Source organism: Corvus cornix, chromosome 5 (genome assembly GCF_000738735.6).
Source record: "Corvus cornix cornix isolate S_Up_H32 chromosome 5, ASM73873v5, whole genome shotgun sequence".
Taxonomy (NCBI): domain Eukaryota; kingdom Metazoa; phylum Chordata; class Aves; order Passeriformes; family Corvidae; genus Corvus; species Corvus cornix.
Window position 1 is genome coordinate 56,065,841 of NC_046335.1, and position 23,023 is coordinate 56,088,863.

General features: G+C 39.6%; 1 protein-coding gene across 1 annotated transcript in view; it reads right to left on the reverse strand.

The window, feature by feature from the left end:
• Positions 1 to 548: 548 nt before the first annotated feature.
• Positions 549 to 23,023, reverse strand: part of PRMT3 (protein arginine methyltransferase 3) — a 55,252-nt gene continuing 32,777 nt past the window's right edge. The window contains exons 12-15 of the mRNA XM_010412667.2: positions 21,805 to 21,891; positions 10,722 to 10,772; positions 10,435 to 10,522; positions 549 to 1,188 (exon numbers count right to left, since the gene is read on the reverse strand). Coding sequence (XP_010410969.2) covers positions 1,079 to 1,188; positions 10,435 to 10,522; positions 10,722 to 10,772; positions 21,805 to 21,891 — 336 coding nt within the window. The 3' untranslated portion in view covers positions 549 to 1,078. The remainder of the gene's footprint in view (positions 1,189 to 10,434; positions 10,523 to 10,721; positions 10,773 to 21,804; positions 21,892 to 23,023) is intronic.

A 23,023-nucleotide genomic window follows, 5' to 3' on the forward strand; every position in this document is an offset into this window, starting at 1 on the left:
TTTTATGAAGTTTTTTTATATTAAAGCCTATCCTGAAAATAGAATTTATAAACTGTGTGCAGTCTCACTTGCATAAACTTACGGATCTAAAATCAGTGTGAGCAATGAATTCACACTCGCTAGTGGGTGAACACAACAGCCAAGGTGCCCACACGGGTGGCTCTGCCTCACACCTCTGGAATGAGCTGCCCAGGCCAGGTGTTCAGCACCTGAGCATTCCTGTTATGTGAGCTGAGCTCCTGAACATCCACATGTTAATCAGGGCATTTAAGGGGTCTAAAGGGAATTCAACAGCTTTCACATAGAATATCTACATGCACCCCCCTCCCTTGAAGTCAACCCCTGACTGTCCACAGGAGTGAAACCAAACCCACCCTTCCAGCAACTGCTATTTGTTTGTTGTGTTTTTCCTAAAGCTGCTAAAATACACACTTCCATCCACCTATGCCCCGACAGGTTAGTAGAGAAAAAACTGTAGGCACAAATAAATGAGCCATCACAGGATAGACAGAATTTCCAATTACACAGAACACAAGGAAAGCAGCAACTGCATTATATATATCACACTGGGTTCATTTATTTAGACAAATGTAACTGAAATGTGTACAACTTTTAAATTGCAGAAGTGTAATAACAATATCTTCTTTGTTGCTGCTGTCTTGCAGTTGGAATTCCAAAATTATTCCCACTGGGATTTTCCAGCTACTGCTGAAGTGCACTGACACATGATTGAGCTGCTTCTTTCATAAAAAAATACTATACAAGGATTTTGCCAGTGGAAGAATAAAACACTACTGAGAGATCATATTTATTGTTCCTTACAGCAAGACTTTAAGCTCATTTTTCCTCACCCAGCAGTCTCAGGTAACCCAAACCCATCTTTCTTGCTTTCCTCACATCACGTGAAGCAGCAGAATCTGATTTTGTTGTAAATCTTGGTTCTAGGTAACTTTTCCATATCCTTGTGTGTGCACACACACACAAACCAAAGAGTTTACCATTTTTGGATATTTCAAAACACTTATCAGCAGTCAAACATAGCATTTGAATTGAACACTTCCCAGACATGGACAGAGTTTCACTGAAGGCTGTAGGTCTGCTGTGCGTCCTTCACTGAAAGGGTGATGAAGAGGGACCGCGGATCCTTTCTGTTCTTGCGGACTGTGATCTTTCCTCTCAGGGCCTCTCCTGCAAAAGTAAGAAGGAAATTGCTCTGGTTACAGTATTGAATGACTCACAGTAACCAAAGATGCATTGCATCCATGTTGCATGAGAAGCTGTTACCAATCAATCAGAATTTTAAAAGTCTACAAAAGTTTAAGTTTTCGAAGCTCTTGATAACAAACCTAAGTCAAACTAACTGCAGTTAAACGTGGAGAAGTGCTGAGTTGTGTTGGATGCTTCACTTCTCAGAGGTTCACCCAAATTGCTGATATGCCAAATATTTCACTCATGGCTGGGGAAAGCCACTGTATCCCTTGGATACAGTCACCATCTTGGGGTGAAACCATGCAGGCACAGAAGCCTATTCCCTTCCTACTGTATGGGCCATGTGGTTTGTATTTGCACTACATTTCATTTAAGTTCTGACTGGGTACTTTTTTTATCTGGAAGGAAACTACCACAGAAATCTCTGTGGCATTTCAAGTATATACATTATTAATCGCAGGTTTTGTTTTACAAAGTGTCAATGTCCTGAGCTGATAGGTATGTCCTTCAGTCACATCTAGAGCGAATGCTTTTAAAAACCTACTCTCAATTCCTTTTCAGTCCTTATTAAGACCTGTCATTTAAGGAATATTTGTAAATTAGGAACCCATCAAATAGAAACACGCACATTTGTAAATTTGTACATTCAGGAAGTCCACTGCTGAGCCACCTCATCCCATCATTTCATACCCAGAAGAGCTACATCCTAACAGATGATTTGCGGAACACATTACAGCAGGCCATGATCCCAATCTACAGCAGTAAGTTCCCTGCTCCTCTCCCATCAGGCCTCCCTCGCCCCATTCATCTTCATCCCTCACACCAGCCACATCCACTGCTGCTACTTTTCTATCTCACTGGATCCAAAGTATTTTCCAGCTGTTCATTACTCACTGTGATTTTAAAAGCCATTGCTAATATCCTGCTAAAAAGCTTTCTTACTGCAAAAATGGAAACAAATAGTAATTTCAAAACTAAGCTAGTTTCAAATTCAGGAAGAATTTTGGAGGGCTCCATTTGGCAGAATTCTCAGTTGCATCCACAAACAGTAAACTGTCAGAAAGTTCAAATTATGAATTATAAATGCAGGACATTTTGTCAAAGGCTGCAGTACAAATATCAAAGAAGGCTTATCAGCAAGAATGACTGTAGTACCAAGGATGAGGAGAAAAAAATTTTTTTATCATTTTGGTTTTTTTTTTTTCTCATGTGACAGTTAGCTGGAGATTCCACTACAATTCCTGTGCAGTTTTGTTATGAGGAATCAAAAGACTGACATCACACAATGCAATTTGCAGAGAATTGTGAAAATGGTTTCACAGATTATTTTAACAGAGACAGGTTTGCCAGACATAAGGACAAGATAAAGAAAAAAGGGCATTATAGTCTCACTCCAGCTAGGAAATTTAACCGAATTTGAACACACAGATTTTCAAAACTGCTACAAAATTACCTACTTGATTTATTTTAACATCCTGTGATAACAATTCAGTAAGAGTAAAGAGCCTCTGAGAACTAAAATTCTATTATTTCAATTAATCCGTACTTCAATTTTCCCATTTAAAACATTAATACAAAACAATAAAACAAAGCAAAAACTTAAATGTAATTTTTATAAATAGCTGACTTCATAGGACAGAACCCCCAGATTCTGCTTGCAAAAACAGTTAATGAAACAAAGCATTCCATTCAATTTTCCCCAGCTATTCCTTATGCTGTAAGCACATTAAATCTGCTTTTCTGAGCAGCCTTTTCCAAGGGCTGAAGCAAACAACAGCAGTAACAGAAAGGCAGTTCTGAACAATTAATCAATGTCATGTAGATAGAAAATGACGGATGTTTTCCCCCATTCTCTGTCCTAGGAGCTGCCTGGAGGAAGCTGTCTCTGGGACTCAGCTGCATCACCTTGCTCTTATCACGCTCAGCTGAATGCAAGTAAACCACACAGTGCCATTGCAGTTTGATTAGGACAAAACTGAATCCATTACCATCCCCTCCCTGCATTTTTATTATCCCCTGGGGAGGCTTGAAATTTTTCCCCAAATGGAAAAAGCACAAGAGTTCAGGAGAAGTGTGGTATAAGCTTGGCAAGTGCAGGAAAAATACACCCCTATGTCCATACTGACTCCCTGTCACATAATGCATGTCTGGTTGCAGGCTCTATAGTGCACGTGCTCTGGACACTCAAACCAGTTTATTTTGGTTCTGACTTTTACCACCAGTAAAACTGTAAGCAATTGCATCTGTCACTTATGTTTGTGCAATACAATCACACATGGGGCCAGCCTGCAGTCTGTGAGCCAAGGTCTCTCTCAGTGCAGAGATCCCAGGATCACCAACAGTGTTCAGGCCCAATAAATCATGTTTTTTCAGTCTATAAAGGATTTGATCAAAACCAAAGATTCTACAGTCCCTTGCATGCATATCCATAACATGCACTTAAAGCTTGAAAAGCCCCATGGCATGTAATGTGAGGAACTACCCTGCCTTTCAATACAACTTGGTGTCTTCTCCCTCTTTGATCACAAAAAAGACTCAAAGAGTTACCAAAGGCAGCCAGCAATCAAGGTCTTTCAGGTTTCCTTCTTTTCTTCCCATGGAGGAGTTTGATGAAGCTAACAGTGGGACAAGTAAGAACACAGTACTCAAACCATTATTTATTCTGAACCCCAGAAATTAAATTCTTAAATTCTGAATTTAAGAAACTTATGAAAGAGCTCACTGGAATTGTTTCAGAGAGCCGCTAGAAAACTGCAGTGGCTTTGGGCTAAAGACACCTTAACTACTGAACTGCTGGTGAAAAGTACCTTTACAAATCCCCTACACTGTAAAGAACCACTGAGTGGGTTTGTGCCCTCCCAGTCACAAAGCAGGAAGATTTGATACTGCTCTTCACAGTGAGGTTGTCCTTGCTGGAGGCTAACAATTTAAACACAATCTAGTTGAAATAACTGGACCTGCTATCTAATACAACACTGAGCTCTAGCATGCAACAGAAAAACCAACAAGTCTCAAAAGAGTCTGGAAGAGCTGGGTAAAAAGCAGTTTCCAGATACAATCTATCTTCTGAAAATGGAAAACAAGAAAAGACTGAAACAGTTTGTGGTGGGACCAAGAGCATTTCCCTTAAACTCAGGAACTTATCCTTAATCCACCCATTCATCTTCTTAACCTGCAGGCACCTGCAGCTGTGCAGAGACTGCCACCTTCCCCTTTGGCCACTTCTACTGCATCTCCAACCCAGTGTGATCCAGCGAGCAGTTTCTGTTCTGAGCAGCAGCCACTGCCTTTTGGTACCATCCATCTGATCTGTGATAACCCTTCTGCTGGGCTGGCTACTTTTATAAAAGTTACTTTTGCTTGCCAAATCCTTTCTGTTGCATCACTGTTCACCCTCTGCTGAAACTATCCCGAGGTTCTGTCTTTTCCTTTCATGCTCTGACTATATTTTCTGAAGAGTTTTTGCACCAAACTGACGTGTTGCAACTGCTCAAGACAGCCTAGGAATGAGGCTGCTGTGAAGAAGTCTGAACTGCCAGCTGAGCAAGGCAAGGCAGGCTTGTGTGGCTGCCTGAGGTAACCTGTGTGCATTGCAGGTGACAGAGAATCCCAGACAGCTCGGGTACCACAAAGAGTTGCCACATGAATGATGAATGCAAGGTCCTCCTCAATGTAGAGCTGCAGTGGCCAAACTCACTCACCTAGAACTAGGCTTAATTCACCACCTTTTGTAGTGGAGATTCTAAACTGTATAGCCTTGTCCCAAGCTTCCTCTCAGCAATGTGACAAAATTCCGAGAAAACCAGATTGTTGTTGCTCTTTGAACCACATTCCCTTGCAGCTGCAGAACTTGCAAAGGGAGGCACACAGAATGGCATCTGTGTCACCAGTCCATCCAAGTTTTCCTGTCTAAATATGGAATTTCTATTATCTTTCAATGAGACAGAACAGCCATGGGAAGAGATTCTTTCAATTTAGTGCCTGAAACTCACTAAAACACCTAAAAATGTTTCTGAAAAGTCAGCAGGATCATTTTAAAATGCAGATTTTGATAAATACAACATAAGACTTGCCAGACTTAGTGTGACCTCAAAATTCAAGTTTTAACATTTACTAGATTTTAAAAGCCAGCATCACCTTTGGAGGTGCCACTTGTAAATAAACAAGAAACAGAATTCTATAGACACCATGTTGCAGCTGGAGACAGGCAAAACAGACACTAAAATCTTAATTAGGAACCAAATTATCCAACTGGGATGCACAATATTGAAGTATTTCAGTATAGGATCAAAACGTTCAGACAGATTAATCGTGCCGGTATTGTTTTCCTACTTTTAATAGTGCTGTCTAAGTAGACAAATCATCATTTTTTCAGTCTGTAAATTTACAAACAGCTTTCCAATTACAGAAACTGGGGAGTTAAAGACAATCAAGGATTTTACAGGAGCTTAGTCATGTGAGTTCTGCTCCAGCTTTGCCGTGCTAGCCCCTTTAACACCACAGAAAAACAAATCAAGGTTTTATTTTCACTGCAAGGCAATATCAAGAACAGGAAATGCCGACAATAGGCTGTTTTATTGCTAATAGAATTTGCCTGCATACAGAGCTGGGTTTTAACTTAATGCATTGTTACTGAAAAGATTCTGTGGGCCTTTTAAAATAGTTTTTGTAAGCATTTAATTTATTTACTAAATTCTTGAGACAACCAAACAAGAATGATGTGATTTTTTGTTTGCTTAACAGGAATATTTCAACAAACAACAAAAGGAAGAGACTCATTTTTGGACCACTAACGAGAAAAAGATACTGCTTTGGCATCTCAATTTCAATCTTCAAAATAAAGACATGTTCAAGCTATTAAAAAGGCTCTAAGAGAAGGCTGGTACTCTGTGGGGGGTCTACAATACATCACTGTTTTGTCTGAGAAAACCCAGGATATATTGCTTCTTTCTCCAGTTTCTTTAATTTTAATTGCTTGCTAAACAGTTAAAGCATATCCAACATGCTGATGCTATTTTGTTTGACTTGACTGAAAATCAGTTTCAAGTCTCTTGTCACAGTCCATGAGGAAGAAGACTGGCTTTTCAGAACACGAGTAGTAAGAGGCTATCCCCCACTCACACATTAAATCTAAATTAAATGAACAGAAATTATCCATTAAATATATCCATTATATACAAAGCTATCTACCACAGGTATCACGCTGAAACTCAGCAGCAAATCATAAGTATTAATTAGGTGTAGATTTTATTGCCTCTCTCCAGACCTTTGGACCCACAATTAACCTCTCCCACTTTATCCCAGAGATGTATAAACATCGAACATGGAATGCAGGCTGCAGCAGGACTGGCAAAAGAGGCAGGATGAGCTCCAAGGCCCATCCTTTGGCTTGCAACTGGCTTGATTCTGTTATCATTAGGATAGATCAAAACATTCAGTATTTTTTATGGCTGAGAAAATAGATCTATTTTTACAACAAATAACCTGGCATCAAACAGCTGAGAAAATTAGCTAGTTCACACTGCAGAACAAAACAATTTTGCCATGGCATAAAGGAGCATTTTCCAGTTAAATACCCAGCAGGTTTGGATATCTGTAAGCTCAACCTCTTTTACAGAGCAAAACCAAATACAATCAGTGCTTTATAACCACTCCAGGCATAGCCCCAAAAGCTATAAAGCATCTGATAAGGGACTTTTAGTCAGCCTTACTATTTTACTCGGAATTAAAAATCTGAGGGAACCATTTTTCTTCGCTGGGGAAAAACAGCCACTGCCCTATCTGAAAGATGCATTCAAAAGAATAAAACATACAAAATGTGTTTTCTACCAGCAAATTTCTCTTTCACAACCTATTAAAAAGCTACAAGCGAATGCCATCATGGGAACACTGGTCAGATTATTGCAAGAGTCCAATTGCATTATTTCTGTTTATTTCCCCATATTTATCAGAAAAAAGAAGAGTTTATCTTGACCAATGGCATTCTGGCTTGGATCTGCAATAGGGTGGACAAAGGACCAGGGCAGTGACTGTCCCCCAGTTTTGGGCACTGCTGAGGCCCCACCTCGAATCGTGGGGTCAGTTTTGGGTCCCTCACTGCAAGAAAGACTTTGAGGTGCTGGAGCGTGTCCAGAGAAGGGAACTGAGCTGGGGCAGGCTCTGGAGCACAAGTCTGAGGAGAAGCAGCTCAGGGAGATGGGGGGGCTCAGCCTGAAGAAAAGAAGGCTCAGGGCTCTCTGCAGCCTTCTGGCTTCTCTACAACTCCCTGGAAGGAGGCTGTAGCCAGGTGAGAGTTGGTCTTCTCCCAGGTAATGAGCAACAGGACAAGAAGAAATGGCCTCAAGTTGCACCAGGGGAGATTTAACTTGGACATTAGGAAAAATTTCTTCATGGAAAGGGTTGTAAAGTACTGGAACAGGCTGCCCAGGGAAGTGTAGATGTGGTACCCAGTGACATGGTTTAGTGGTGCCTTTGGAAGTGCTGGGTTAATGGTTTGACTCGATGATCCTAAAGGTCTTTTCCAACCTTAATGGTTCTAGGAGTATATTTAGTCACAAGTGCATCTTCTTTGCTGTTTCTCCCGCGGCCATAATGTATTTCTGAATCTAAGAATTTAGACAGAGGGCTGATGAATGCTGGCAAACACAGGGATGGATGTAAAGGCTTAAGGGATGCAAATGTGTTTAATCTAATACAGTTACTTTTGCCTCCAGTTAACCTGCATCGAGGAAAGCCCTTTTGAAGACAGAAAGTTTCCTCAAAAGCTCAGTGCACTCAGAGTGGAGCTCAGTTCAACACACCAGGCTGAATGAGAAGTGGTAATAAGCAGTGCTAATTCATTAACAAGGGGGACAAGAGAAACAGCTGGAAGTGCAACTTCAAATAGATTGCAAAATGAGTTTGAACAGTTTGCTTAGTTGATAAAATGGAAAGACTGAAGAAACAAAAAATACAGCTAAGCACAAATTATCCAGATGAATATTCAAGTCACTATTTTGACAAAGAAAAGAATATAAAAAAGTAAGATAGGGAAATCTGTACTTACAACAACATGTCTTGAGGGAAAAAGATTTTTGGAACAATGAAGGAGAAGGATCAGAGTCAGAGGGAATGGCTTTTCCAGAAAAATCACATAAATTAACATACATTCCTATGTAAGTATCAGGAAGCACCTTCTGCTTGATGGGTTTATGTCACCCATGAGCAACAAATATCCCACAGAAATTAAGACTGGCATTACAAAAGAAAAGGAAATTACATCAGGAGTTTCTCTCAGAGTCTTCTCTAACACTAGAAGCAAAAGGCAGACAATCCTAGATTTAAGTGGTAATTTCATAGTAGATATAAAACCAGACAGAATGGGCAAAAGGATGGGAAAGGGGAACTCAAAAAAGGACAAAGAGAAGGAGACAGGCAAAAAGAAAGAGAAACAGCTGTAACAAGATTTGTTATGGGAATAATGTTAAGAAATATGAGCTAAAAAATAGGAAGGAGGGAGTTACAGCACAAGTCATCTTGAAGGTCAACTTGGTTGTGTTCACTGCTTCAGAGCACATTGTTTCTGCAGCTGCCTTCAGAAAGTCACCACACCTCGACTAGAACTCTAGGCTGGGGCACACCTCCCAGTAATTTCACAGATCTGAAAAATGTCAAATGATCTCTGTAATAAGAAATAATGTGCATATTTTAACAAATGTCATTGCACTTTAAAAAAATTCACTCTATGACATTGAGATTTAATGAGTAGCAGCAAGGGGATCTTAGTCAGCCTTGTCTAGAAACAGAATCTGAAGAGAACACAAGCCAACTATGAATGCACAAAAGCACGGGTGCACCCCAAGTGACAGGACCTAAGAAAGCGCAAATAAAAATTGTTTAAGAATATATAGTCAAAGCACGAAAGACAGAAATGATTTGTCAGATATCACAGACCTCAGTGCCTTTAGGAAAGAAGCTCCTGGTAAAAAGTTGTCATGTCTGATAGCTGGAAGAGGCAACTGTGGAAGTTCAACTGAGTGCAGAAGCATCCACACAACTTCTATTCCTTTCCCCCAATACGTCTGGTCTATTTATGAACTGTTCAGGTCAGGACCACTTATTACCACCACTTTATTAACTGCCCAGCAGAAATGAGCCCCATTCTGAGGCTCCTCCTTTGGTCCTGCTAGTATGTAAAGAAAAATGGCCCTCAAAGACAAGTGATTCATCACTGGGTGAGAGTTCAACAGTGGTGAGTAAATATCTAGTGGCCAACTGGACAAAAACAAAATAACAGCATAAAAATTTAATTACTTAATTTCCTTTGATTATAAAAAGACTGTGAGAGTCTGAAAGAAAGTTCTACAGGAGTAAGAGGTTAAGGCTTATAATTCTTGACTTGTTGTACATCCATCCTCTTGCATGACCATTGTATGAGGGTCATGGATACAGGTCTCTAAAGCAAGGAATATTTGACTACTTGTATAAAAATGTGCTTTCAAGACTTCACAAAGAGAACTAATTAAACCACTAACAAGCATCACTTTAGTCTTCAAAACCTCACCTCAACAGTTTATCATCCGAATTCTGTTCATCCCTGATGACAACAAAAACCTTTTTACTTGCATCAAATTCAAGGTGAAACTTATTACAGTACTTAACCAATTTATAAAAATTTACAGTGTATCAAACTAACCTATTCAATACTTCAACAGCTCAAGTTCATGGCTGTGAGTTCTTTAAACTGTTTTCATTTTACAGAGTAACCCCGCCATGACAGATACAACCTATGCATATATTCATGATCCTTTTAAACACAGGACAGTTCAGGAGGGCTACAAGAAATCCTGTTCAACCACTTGACAAATGTGACACTTCAGAATATTAGCAATGTCAAAATTAAGAGAATGTCAATAGCAGTGTTCTGGTCTTACAATTTTCTGCATCAGAAATGCTTTGATACAGAACTTTTCTCACCAAATTTACAGTATGGAGCTATACAAGTATAAGATATATGCCCACTTACAGGGTACTTATGCATACATTTATGTGTAATTTTAAACAAGAATTTTGTACACAGACACTTCCCTGCTTTGCTGAGACAAAAAAATTCCTCCAAGAGCAGCTGAAAGATTTATTTACTAGTTCTTGACACTTACGTAATTTTGGAAGTATTTTGTATCTAGATTTAATGGTAACAGCACTGTAACACAACCACTGTTGCACCACAACTGAATTTAAATATACCTGCTTCTACAGGAATTGGCTTCTCCAGGAGAAAAACTGTCTGTTTCCAGTGTGTTTTGGTACACTGGGGACCAGTTGAAAACAAGACCTGCAATGGGAGAGTTCAAGAGTTTGATTAAAAACAACCTTTTTCATATCATACCACATCAATCAATTACCAAACACAAATGCATATGAAGTCTTACAGCAAAACAGACCCACTGCCAAACACCTTGAGGCAAAATAAAATACACCACCATCCTCATCTCTCAATGATATTTTTAAAATGCATAACCCCAAATACTCACCTTGTTACAGCAGTTCTTCTCAAAAAATACGTCAAAGTAACCAGCAATTGCCTATAAAAAAAGAGGTGAAAATGTGACACTCAAATTCTGTGATTCATATATGCACTTACTGGAATTTCTACTCCTTTTCAAGTGTTTACCAAGAGGAACAAGCTTATATTTATGGTTTCAAGTATGCTAGTAATCCCAAGTAAAAAAAAAAAAAAAAAAAAAAAAAAAGCTGCCATCACACCTTTGCTCTATTTGAGAATATTCAGCCCACTGTAACTGCATTTTATTTCGTACCAGATTTTAGGATCAGTTTTCAAAACAACCCACACACCTTAACTGCAACCAGAATCATATATAAGAAAACAGCCTTTCAGATGTGCAAACCCACAAGCACAAAACTCAGTCCTTGTCCTGTCCATGACCCTCAGTAAACACACACCAAGTACGAGGGATTCTGCATGATTTGCTCACTTGCTGTGTGGCTAAACAGAATTTCCACAGGAGCTCCCTGCAAACAGAGGCAGAGCAAAAGCAGGCAGGGAGTACTTTTCTTCCTCTTCTACATGCACAGATAAGGAAAAACATTCACAAATGCTTCCTGCTGGCCCTCCCAGCAGCTAATAGTTTGTAACTCTTCATATGATTCCTTCTCTGTCCCTCCTGCCATCCCACTCCTAACCTCAAGAACCCCTCTCTTCAGTGCCTAATTTATTAGTGGGACTTTTCTTCCAGTTTGAATAGGAAAAGAAAACATAGACTGGTTTGGGTCGGAAGGGCCTTAAAGATCATCTTGTTCCAACCCCCTGCCATGGGCAGGAACACCTTCCACTAGACCAGGCTGCTCCAACCCCATCCAACCTGGCCTTGAACATTTCCAGGGGTGGGGCAACCACAGCTTCTCTGGACAACCTGTGCCAGGGCCTCATCACCCTCTCAGGGAAGAATTTTTTCCTGATACCTAATAGATACAAAATGTTCACACACAAAGAAGCATATCAACGCTATTAGTCACTCAGTCTTTTAATGCTGGACTGCTTTTTGGACAAAAAATGGCTTGTGAGAGTCCAAGAAAGCCCAAATAAACAGCTGGAAGATGCTAATAAAATATCCACTCCAGTTTCACCTGTGAAATCCTGTCCATGCTCACCTTTATTTGCTTTCTCCTGTCCTATGAAAAGGCTAAAGCACATCAGACCTTGGTGCCAAGGCCAAGTTGGGCTTTTCTATCACATCAGCCTGAAGAAATGACCCAGAACAGAGCTTTTGAGTAACCACAGCTCCACAGCTGAGCTGAAGTTACTCAGCTGGGGGACTCTCTCTGTCCCTGTGATGGGAGGAAGGGACTCTCCCCACATCAGCTGGAGAGCATTCAAACAAAGTATGTACCAGTGCAATGATGGCAAGCCTGTTCCATGAACACTCACTGCAAACAACCTATTTTAACCTCCCTCTTACTGCACTAGGGGTTTTCTCGTAGTCCAGGACCAGGAAACTGGTTGTTCTGAAGAGTTAAAAAGGACAAGTTCTGTAGCACACTCGTCGTACAGATTCACACACAGATTGTGATGGAAAAAAAAGTCAAACATGCTTACAAAATTAGGGTATAGGGTTTTATCATGATGAAATACATAATATGAGTAAGTCATTCTGGTATTTTTCCTCTCCAGTATAAATCCAAACCAGATGTTGCCAACACAGTGGAGAACACCATGCGCTAAAGCAGTAAAACTGCGCTAAAGCACCTGCTTTTCAACGAAGGGCACTCCAGACAAGCCTGGCAAGTTCCAAATTCCAGCGTGGCTAAAGAGTTAAAATACAAAACTTATGAAGACACTGAGAGCCCTTCATGACAAATGAGCATCAGACAGTGGAAAGAGTGACTCTTCCAACCTTTTAGTAAAGTCCTATCACTCAATCTGAGAATCTCATTCCCAAGTGAATTAAAGCCTTGTCTCTAATATGCCTTTTGAGTAAAGACTGAGAAGGTTTTGACAAAGTTCTATTGACCCATCAGACTACTTTCATTGATGCACAATCTTTTCTGGACATTAGTCAGAGATATACCAAGTCATAAAAACATTTTTCAATCATCAGCTCAATACTGCTGGTATACTTACAAATAACACCTAGGATATGATTACTGCAGGAAAACAAGGTTGTGACAACAAAAATACATCGAGGAGAAAAAAAATCTGGCTTTCAGAGAAAACAAGACAATTAAGCTACATCTTGGATCAAAAAGCCAAAAGCTTCAAGCAGACAAACCATAGCTAAAGTGGATGCAATTATCCATACACTTGGTAACAACAGGTGACAGAAACACCCTACATGCTACCCTGAGAAGAGGCCCCAGATAACTGTTTTTTGGGGTCAAGTTCAGGTTGAAAAGAAACTCAGCTACAAGCAAAGAAAGCATTCCCTGCTGCCTCCCCTGCGTTAAGGGAAACAGGATTTGTACCTTTTGTAAATGACTAGGATAAATAACTGTTTTATTCTTTATAATATCAGTGGTTTCCCTATCTGAAACAACCTGAAACACTGACTTTGAATAGCGAATCCACAGTAGTAATAATAATTATTACACATCACAAAGATTGCCTTAATCAGAGCTCCAGGGATTACAGAGAACAAGAGTTCTACATTGATCCATTAATTTCTTGTTATGTTCTAAAATGGATAGATGTCCTTCAATATTGAACACTGAAATAATCGTTGAGCCAAAAGAAACCAAAACTAGAAAAATATTATTGCTCAAGTTCCTGAGGATATGCTCCTGTGAACAGCTCTGGGCATTCTCCAAAATTCTGTCAGTTAAAACTGGGCAGTGGAGGCACCCCAAGACCAAAACACACACTCTGGTGAGTTGTGTCAAGAGGCAACCCCAGCCCTGCTTAATTGGACAGAAATTATATTTTTAAATACATTGAGGAGAGAGTTTAAATGACATTTTGAAAACTAACTGTAAGAGCACCTATTGCAATCGAGAAATCTAATGAGTATCTTTCATTAATAATTTTCAAAATGTTTTTGAGCCAACTAAAAGAACCAACCACACACACGGTTTGATGATCTTTCTGAAAACAACTATGCAATTGGTTTTTACCAACGGTGTGTTTCATCTCCAACTCTTCTCTCATATTTTAAACCTGTAGGAAAATAAGAAGTCTAATACCAAACCCAGCAGTTACTGACCACCTGCAAAATTTGTCTAATACTCCCTTATGACAGCTATTCTACAAGCCAATTACAGCTGAGGAACTACAGAAAGCAAAAAAGCACAGAATAAATATATCTCACTTTGATGCACATAGCCTGTGGCTCACCCTTTTAAAGTAAGAAACTGAAAAAGTTTAAACCTGCTGTTCAACAGAAACAGTTATTTGCATATATCCAGGTAATAACATCCATCTCAACTCTATGCCAAAGCTTCCCAGTAACTCCAGCCTACATTAACTACCTCCTTTTCCTCTCCCTGATTTCACATGGAAGATTTTGAGTGTTAGACTGCATGTGTCACCCTGCCAGTAACATCACTTTGAAAGGCACTCAATTTATCCAAATAAGACATTATTTTCGTTAGGTAAGTTCAGTTTTATTTCTGAACAGACACCCTATAGGAAATACTAAATTCACCAACTGTTCTCATGTTTTGCATGGCCCTGCATAGTTTGTGTACATTCATATGCTCATTCAAACACAATGCTATGCTTAAAATTTTAATTATATTGTTCGTGTTTTCAGATATTTCTGCTTTTGAGCTGTTTTGTCATATTTTGCGTGCCCCAGGCCAAAGGGATCTCAAGCCAGCTACACAGATGCCTACAGACTCCTTACAAAGAGCACACCCAGCCTTCCTAAAACCTGCCAGGTGATTCTGTAGAATGACAAAAGAAAGACTTGGAGGTGCTGAAGAGGCTTCAGAGAAGAGAATGGAGCTGGGGCAGGGTCTGGAACACAAACCTGATGAGGAGCAGCTGAGGGGCCTGGGGGTGTTTAGTCTGGAGAAAAGGAGGCTCAGAAGGGACATTCTCACTCTCTACAACTCCCTGAAAAGAGGCCTTGAGAAAATGGCCTCAAATGGCACCAAGGGAGGTTTAGACTGGGTATTAGGAAAAATTTCTTCACCGAAAGGGCTGTCAGGCATTGGAACAGACTGTCCAGGGAAGCGGTGGAGTCACCATCACTGGAGTGATTTAAGTCATGTGAATGCAGCACCTGGGGACATGGCTTAGTGCTGGACTTAAAAATGCTGGGTTAGTGGTTGGACTCAATGATCTTAAAGATGTTTTCCAACCTAAACAATTCTGTGCCTCTGGAAAAGTACTGAAGGATACAAGGGGCAACACAGTTCAAATTATTTGTCCTCTCGGTGTTTTGCAAAAGGCTTGATACAAACCATTAGAATTTCTGGTTTTGCATGAAGCAGTGGGAGTCACAGAATATTCTGGGTTGCAAGGGACACACAAGGATCATTGAGTTCATGGCCCATATGGGATTGGTGCCTCAGCCTTGGCATTATTAGTACCATGCTCTGACCAACTGAGCCAATGGTTCAGTCTTCCTTGAAAGAGCTGTGCAAAACTAAAATCTCTGACAGCATCACACAGGTCTGTTTCAACAGACTCCAAAAACCCCTAAACCAAAACAACCAGCACCACTCTTACGGTGTGTTAGTGTAGGCACTGCACCACTTCAGAAATGATCTGGTATCCCACACCAATGTACTGGGGAAAAGAAGAAAAAGAAGGTAGAAGTAAAGTACATGCAGATGATACTTTCTTCAATTTTATCTACAATCGCTAGTCCTGTTAAGTTAAAAACAAAATCTCATAAATCTAAAAACCGCCACAAATCACAGTTGAAATACTTGAAAATAAAAAACTAGCTGTAAAATGGTGGGCTTGTTTACAATCTTTTTTTAAGGAATTGATACCTTCTTTCTTTTTGTAACTTGGTGTTTTATGTCAAAATGCACAATTATGTATCTTTTATGTTTGAGTGCATTTCAGAAAAACACTTCTGTAAAAGTGAAGTCCAAAATACTTTCCTTTCATTTCACTTTTGAACACTATCCCAAACTGCAGTAGCTATAATAATCACAAGCATCTATTAAATATGCAATACTACAAACAAAGAGATTTCCAATGCTTACAACTTGAAGGAAGATTAGGTCCTCCCCTCTTGTATAATTTATCACATGCAGCAAAATATAAGGAAAAAAAATCACAAGTGGCACACTCGAAGCAATCACAGACACATGCATATTAAAATGAAACATAGGGCTGGCCAGATTTTCATTAAAGGTTTCTTTTACAAGAAGTCAAACTAAAGAAAAGGAACAAGCAAATAACTTCCCCATAAATTCTAAATGATGCTTTACAACTACTGCCTAGGATTCTTTTCTTCTTGTTTTTAATTTTTTTAAAGGATAATGATAACAGTTATTTCTCCTTCTGCAATTTCTCTCATCTTTTTGCTACACCTTTGACAGCTCATTTACAACTTCACCTACAACTAATCAGTAAGAACTTAAATCTTCTCTGGAAAAATCTTTCAAGTGCTAGTCTCCTGAATACCATGAAAGAGGAAAACAAAAATAATGACTTCTAAACTGGTAATAAATAACTACAACACCAGCCTGACACATGCTTGAGCCTCAAAAGACAGTAAATATTGGGAAACACTACCTAAATATTATTCTTCTTGTTCTCAAATAACTTGCCAGGAGAAAAGCCGAGCTACGAGGACAAAAACTCCAACCCCAGAACAAAGCCAATCTATTTACCCAGGGAACTAAGGTGGCCAAATAAAGAATGAAGGAAACATTTAGGATCAGATATACATTAATAGATATACATTACTGAGACTGCACAGCAATATCCTATAAACGTCAACAAAGAGTTCCCTCAACTAAGAATAAAATATTCCTGAAATTAAAATAGCAGCCATGAACTCCCACCCGATTTTGTCGACCACACATTTTGATGAAGAGTTCATGCAGTTTAAGGTCTTCATCCATCACTGAGGGTTTCTAAGGTGTCCATGCAAACATATGAAAAACCTGTAAATTAAGCAGGTCCTCCCACTAAGATTCACCTGTCTTCAAACTGTTTTTCTTCCCTCCCAGATAAATGATTTCAAGACTACTTTTCCTCCCCATTTATTTACGTAACATGCACCAAATATAATAAAACCACAAAAAGCTTTAACATACAATAAATGAGTATTAGTACATATTATTTACACTCCTCCTTTCAGAGCCTTTAGGTGAAGTGCAAAGAAAAGTCTAATTTTAATTCAAATACATCTGAATGCTAAGGTTTTTTTCCTAAAGAAAATGGCTGGCTGTACGTGCAGCATTTTAACAGAACAAAACAAATGAGACTGCTCAATTCCTTATGAGAACTCACAGGCAACCTTACTAATTCACTTAGGAACCAGGAAATTAAAAATTATCATCATCACTATCACCTACAGTGAGTAATTTATCATTCTTGCTCTTCAGTAGTATCATGTACCAACAGTGAGTGGCTACAACAAATACAATTAGACAGCTGGCCACAGAAGTGGGAGATAATGTGCTTTTGATGGAGTTTATCCAAGCATGGAGATGGAATGTTTGTCATCCATGCAGCAGAGTTGCTGTGGTTTTATCACAGGGAAAAGAAACCCCTGGCAATTAAAACCCAGTGATTTTATGTTTTCAAGATTAATAATCTGGAGATCACTGCAGAGGAGGCTACAGGTAAGTGAAGAGCTGAGAAGGACTAGACCTGCTTTGTAGCATGGTAGAGTAGTATTTCCTTTACTTAGAAATCAGGCATTTGAGCTGGGTTTAACTGTGGTACCCAAACCAGATTTCTAACTTAAAAAACTTAGTTTCTCACATAAGGTTGGAACCGAAGATTCCTATGTTAATACTTCTTGTTGGCTGCCAAGTGGAAGACCAGATATTAAGAAATGAAACTGCCTAACACTTAAAGAAATTTTAACCAGCAAAGATTTTTCTATAATCAGAATAATTTTCTCTAGTCAACTCAACTTCCTTTTTCCTCCTGAAGGTTTTAATACATCAGTCACGTCCTCTAGTTCATTATCCTTCTTTCACCCCCTTCCTCCCTCCCACTTTTTATACACATCCCCTGCTCTTTGACAACATCTCCTGGGAGCAATGAAGAGATACTGCCATTTTCCTCTCAGGGGATATTGTTATTCAGCTAGGAAAGATCAACCTTGATGGACTCACAGGGGAAATGCTTGCAAACAAAAGAGAAAGTTTGTCAATTGATTTCTATACTGAGGGTAATCACCATTATATTTTATCTCAAAAGCTCACACAGTAATCAACTTAGAATACAATTAATGAAGTATTTTTCTAGCAGCATCTACTAACTGATATTAGCCAGATGTCTCATTAAAATCAGCAGTGACAAACCCTAGCTCTTTATTAGGAAAATGCACTTCTGCAGGCTAATTAATTTTTTTTTTTTTTTTTTTGCTATTATCTTTGTAGGACTGAAATCAAGTCAACTTGCAATAAAAGTGCTTTGGAACAATTTCATATAATGATTCCATGCAACCGTTTCACGCTTTGAAAATCTTCAATCTTTGAAAGCTAAAATAATGATAGATAAAATTAATGCTAGAAAATACTTCGTTGTGGCAAAGCATGTGAGGAATAAAGGAAAAATTCACAGAAGCAGTGTGTGCTCTGAAAAAAGCCTTAACTACCCCACCTTGTCCCAGGACTTCTAAAAGACTAACTAGCATATACAAGGTCATTTTAAAACATTTATTTTTGCTTAATCATTTTGTATTTCTTATACACTTTTTTTTTTTTTGAAGACTTACTTATTTTCTTGAACATCTGGAAGAAAAAAACTATTTAGAGCCTAAATCATTTTTTAGGCTATGACTCAATGTATTACAGGATCATCTGCAATACACTCAAGATGCACCTACAGTAAGACATGAGGCTGATCTCTTATGAGCACGACTTAATACTCTGCTAGGGTTTTTTTTTATTTTTGGTCATAAAAAAGTATGAGGGTAGTTTCAAATAGGTGGAAGGACAAGCAAATCAGAAGCATCAATGCTATGCTCTTAGTTTTGTGAACCGCACAGCTTTTCTATTTTACACAAGCTCACCATGATGGCTGGGAATTCAATGTCCTCAGTACACTCAATCCAAACCCAGAAAACAGTCAGCTGAGGAAAAACTAAGGACAGATTTTAGAAGAATTTAGCATTGTTTTACGTGGGCAGATAGTGCTAGGACAAGGGGGAATGGTTTTAAACTAAAAGAGGACAGATTTAGATTAGTTACTAGGAGAAATTATTACTGTGAAGATAGTGAGGCCCTGGCACAGGCTGCACAGGGAAGCTGTGGCTGCCCCATCCCTGGAAGTGTTCAAGGCCAGGCTGGTTGGTGCTTGGAGCAATCTGATCCAGGGGGTGGGATCCCTGGGCATGGCAGGGGGTTGGAACTAGATGATCTATAGGGTCCCTTTCAAGTCAAAGCATTCTATGATTTTGCCACAGAAACATGAAGTGAAGCCTCTCCTGACTGAGGGGTCCTGGGGGTGTTCCAAGTCATGATCCGAGCAAATGTGGTAATAAGTTGCTAAAACAACTACATTATGGTTCTGTCTCCTGCCAGCTTTTCCAGCATCCTGTCCTGTTAGCACAGACATGCAAACAGGCTGATGGGAAGAAGCAGCACACCCTGATGTGGCTGTTACTTCCAGAGATGCCAGCTGAGAGTTCAGCTCTTCAACCATTAACATTATGTTGCACATTCCAACCAGAAGAGCCCACAGCTCTCTTTTCTAACTGCTTGCTAAATCCCATCAGTGCAAAGCTCCTGCAAACGTAAGTTCAGCAACAGCAGCCCTGCATTCCATGCTGCTGACACACCTCAGTGTAGCAATGTCTCCCTCACACTGTGGGGCATGCACACAGTGCCGTGGGAGGGAGCATGGAAACCCACCCCCCACAGCCAGGGACACTGCAAACCAGGAGCTGGTCTGCAGTAGGATCCCCAGAACAAATAACAGAACTATGTGCCCCTACATTTTCCAGCTGCCTGGTTTCTGAGGACAGATTATTCAACAGAACCAGTCCTAGCTCTGATGGTAGCACTGCTCTGGTATCAGCAATGCTGATGGCAACACCAGGAGGAACATGACAACCAAATCTGCTTCCACACTTCCATGGCTGAGGAAAAGCTGCTTTGAAATGAAATACAAGCATATAAAGATGGATTTCCTAATTGCTGGTTTTGTGGAATATTTTTTGTAAACAAAGCGATGTTCATATTTAAACACCCCCCTCCCCCCAAAAATCGTAAGAGACAAGTACAAAATCCTAGAATTTTGGGAAATGTAGGCAACTTTCTCTTTTTGTGCAGAAAATGAAAAGCCAGCAGAACAACAAAACACATATGCAAATAAGAAAAACATCAAATATTATTTTCAAAGAACAAATTGCAATCTTAAAGCATCTCCTCAAAAATTCTCAACATAAATAATGGACTTTTATTGTTCATTTACTGCAAGGTTAGGCAGCCTGATATGATGGATGAACTGTCAACCCTCAACTAAACTTCTACAATCCATCATAGAAACTGTGGAAATTTCACTCTAAGTGTCAATAAACCTAAATTATGAACTGCAAAATACTTTACAGCATTCTGATCATTTTTTAGAACCTGCATTCGCTGCAAAATTTCAGAAACACTGCTCTTCCCCCCCTTCCCTCCCCTTCTTCTTGGAAGTCATAAAATGCAGGTATACATCTTGATTTATATGCCAATGATACCACAGTATCACAGAACAGAAATGAAGTTTTTGTAAGAGCCTAGTGCTGGGGAAAACAATATTTCTAAAATAAGCTATTTTGATTTACCCAACATCAGAAAGACGGCCAACATTGTGTAAAGATCTCTGCTTAATCAGTTACTAAAATGTGGCCATATTAAGAAAATTAAACCAGGGTTGCAGGGGAGCTTGATCTCAAATCAAATCTGACCCTGCCCTGAGGCAACTAGATTATCCTATGATATCTTAAAACAGGAGGGTTTTTTTCTGTATGCACAATAAAATATACATATTTCCATTTAATAAAACAAAAAATGTTACTGTGTATTTACTTAATTTGGTGATAACTGACAAATAAATATGAAGTATTTGTACACACCTACTAATTAAAAATGATAATGATTGTAACGACATACATTGGAAAATTCCACTTTGTAACACCAGCAGACTCTTATGCAGACTGTTACACTGCAAAAACGCTGGCAAACGCAGCAGCATGAACTAACATCCAAACCAGGAATTACATTGCCTGATGCAGGCATCCAAGATTTTGTCATCAGCCTAAGCAATTTATATCATATAGAAACATATTCTTTGTGTCCATGTCAGAGGAAGCCTGCAGCTCTTCTTTGTATACTCGTGCAAAAGCCCAATAAACCTGCTCAAGCAGACTTAATCTCAATATATTAGAAGTAAGTTTAAAATTACCCCTTTACACTTGATTTTATTATGTGACTTAAGCTTGAAACTCCCAAAAGTTTCAGAATACTCCAGACTGCAAAAATTTCAGTTTTTACTATAGATTTCAGAGTGTAATGCAAACTTTTGTCAAATTTGATGATGGTATTTTATTAAATTGGTAGAAAGCACTTATAATTTGTATTTAATATAGAAGCAAATTAGTGAAATTACTGTAAAAATAAGCCATCCTGCCTTTGCTTATAACGTAGTGTTGGAAAACTCAATGCATTACTTAGCCAAGCTAACACCAGACTTTCCTGTATTTCAGAAAATGGGCTAGAGAACAAAACAGAAAGATCCCAGTGTTAAGGCTCCTTACCCTTCCCGTTCCTCAGCTACCTGTATTATCCCATAACACCATTACTGGAATTTTACATCCATCTCTCTTTATAGAAAGAGCTCATTTGACACCTCTATACTGCAGAAATTAATGTTTCAAGGCAAGGACTGATGATAAATTAAGGATAATTAATACATTGTCTCTTAGTCCAATGTGATACCAACCATGTATGAAGAAACTAAGATTGTCTTACCGTACACTGTGTGCTCATTGTAATGCTCAGGGTGAAATCTGAAGAGAATTCCAAGTCTGGAGTGGATGCAGTATTACAATTGATATGCTGTCAAAAAGGGTAATAAAATTCTGTCAGTGACAGTGAGGAATGCCACTTCAGATCTCCCTTTAGATGAAGGTTGTTCAATTGTTCTCATTATGAGACAACTTCTATACGGCAATACTATTTCAGCTTTCCAAAAAATGGGAAGAGACTAAAAAACTACCTAATCCCATGTGACAAAACACCTGAAACTCTTCTTCCTCACATGCCCAAATAAACAGACCGTTTGAGTAGTAGTGGTATGGAACTACACATAGTAGCTCAGTCTGTTCAGGAAAGTTGCTTCTTGATGGCAGCTGCCCCTTGTTGAGAGGAGCAGTTTTCACAGGCATCTTCACCTTGTTCATGTAGTCACATGGTAAACTACAGCATAAACTGGTATGGGTTAAAACTGGGGGGTTTTGATTTGCCAAATTGGCTTTATATCTATCACAGAATAACTAGTTTGAAAGAGACCTTTGGAGAACCCCCTTTGCAGTCATTCACTGGACTCACTCCAGGAGAGTCATCTCACTCCCACACTGGGTAACCCAAGATTGGACACAGCACTCCAAAAGTCATCTCCCTGGGATGCAAGAGAAGATGAATCTCTCTTGAGCTGCTGGTGGTAAGTCCTCTTCCTAATGCAGCCTAGGATGCTGCTGGATGCCTCTGCCACAAGGGTGTGAGTTACTGGCTCATGGTCAGCTTGGCATCAAGCAGCACCCCCAGATTCCTCTCTGCAAAGCTGCTTTCCAGCCAGTAGGCCCCCAGCCTCTTTTAGTACATGGGGTTATTCCTCCCTCCTCTCTGCAGGATTTCTGAATCCAGCTCTGGGGTCCTCAGCACAAGAAGGACATGGACCTGTTGGAGTGAGTCCAGAGGAGGCCACCAAGATGATGCAGCACCTCTCCTGTGAGGAAAGGCTGAGAGAACTGGAACTGGTCAGCTTGGAAAAGAGAAGGCTTAAGGGTAATCTGACTGTGGCCTCCAGCACCTGAACAGAGCCTACAAGAAAGATGGAGGGAGACTTTTAAAAAGAGCATGGAGTGACAAGGGGGAATGGATTTAAACTAAAAGACAGCAGGTTTAGATTTGATATTAGGAAGAAATTCTTCCCTGTGAGGGAGGTGAGGCCCTGGCACAGGCTGCCCAG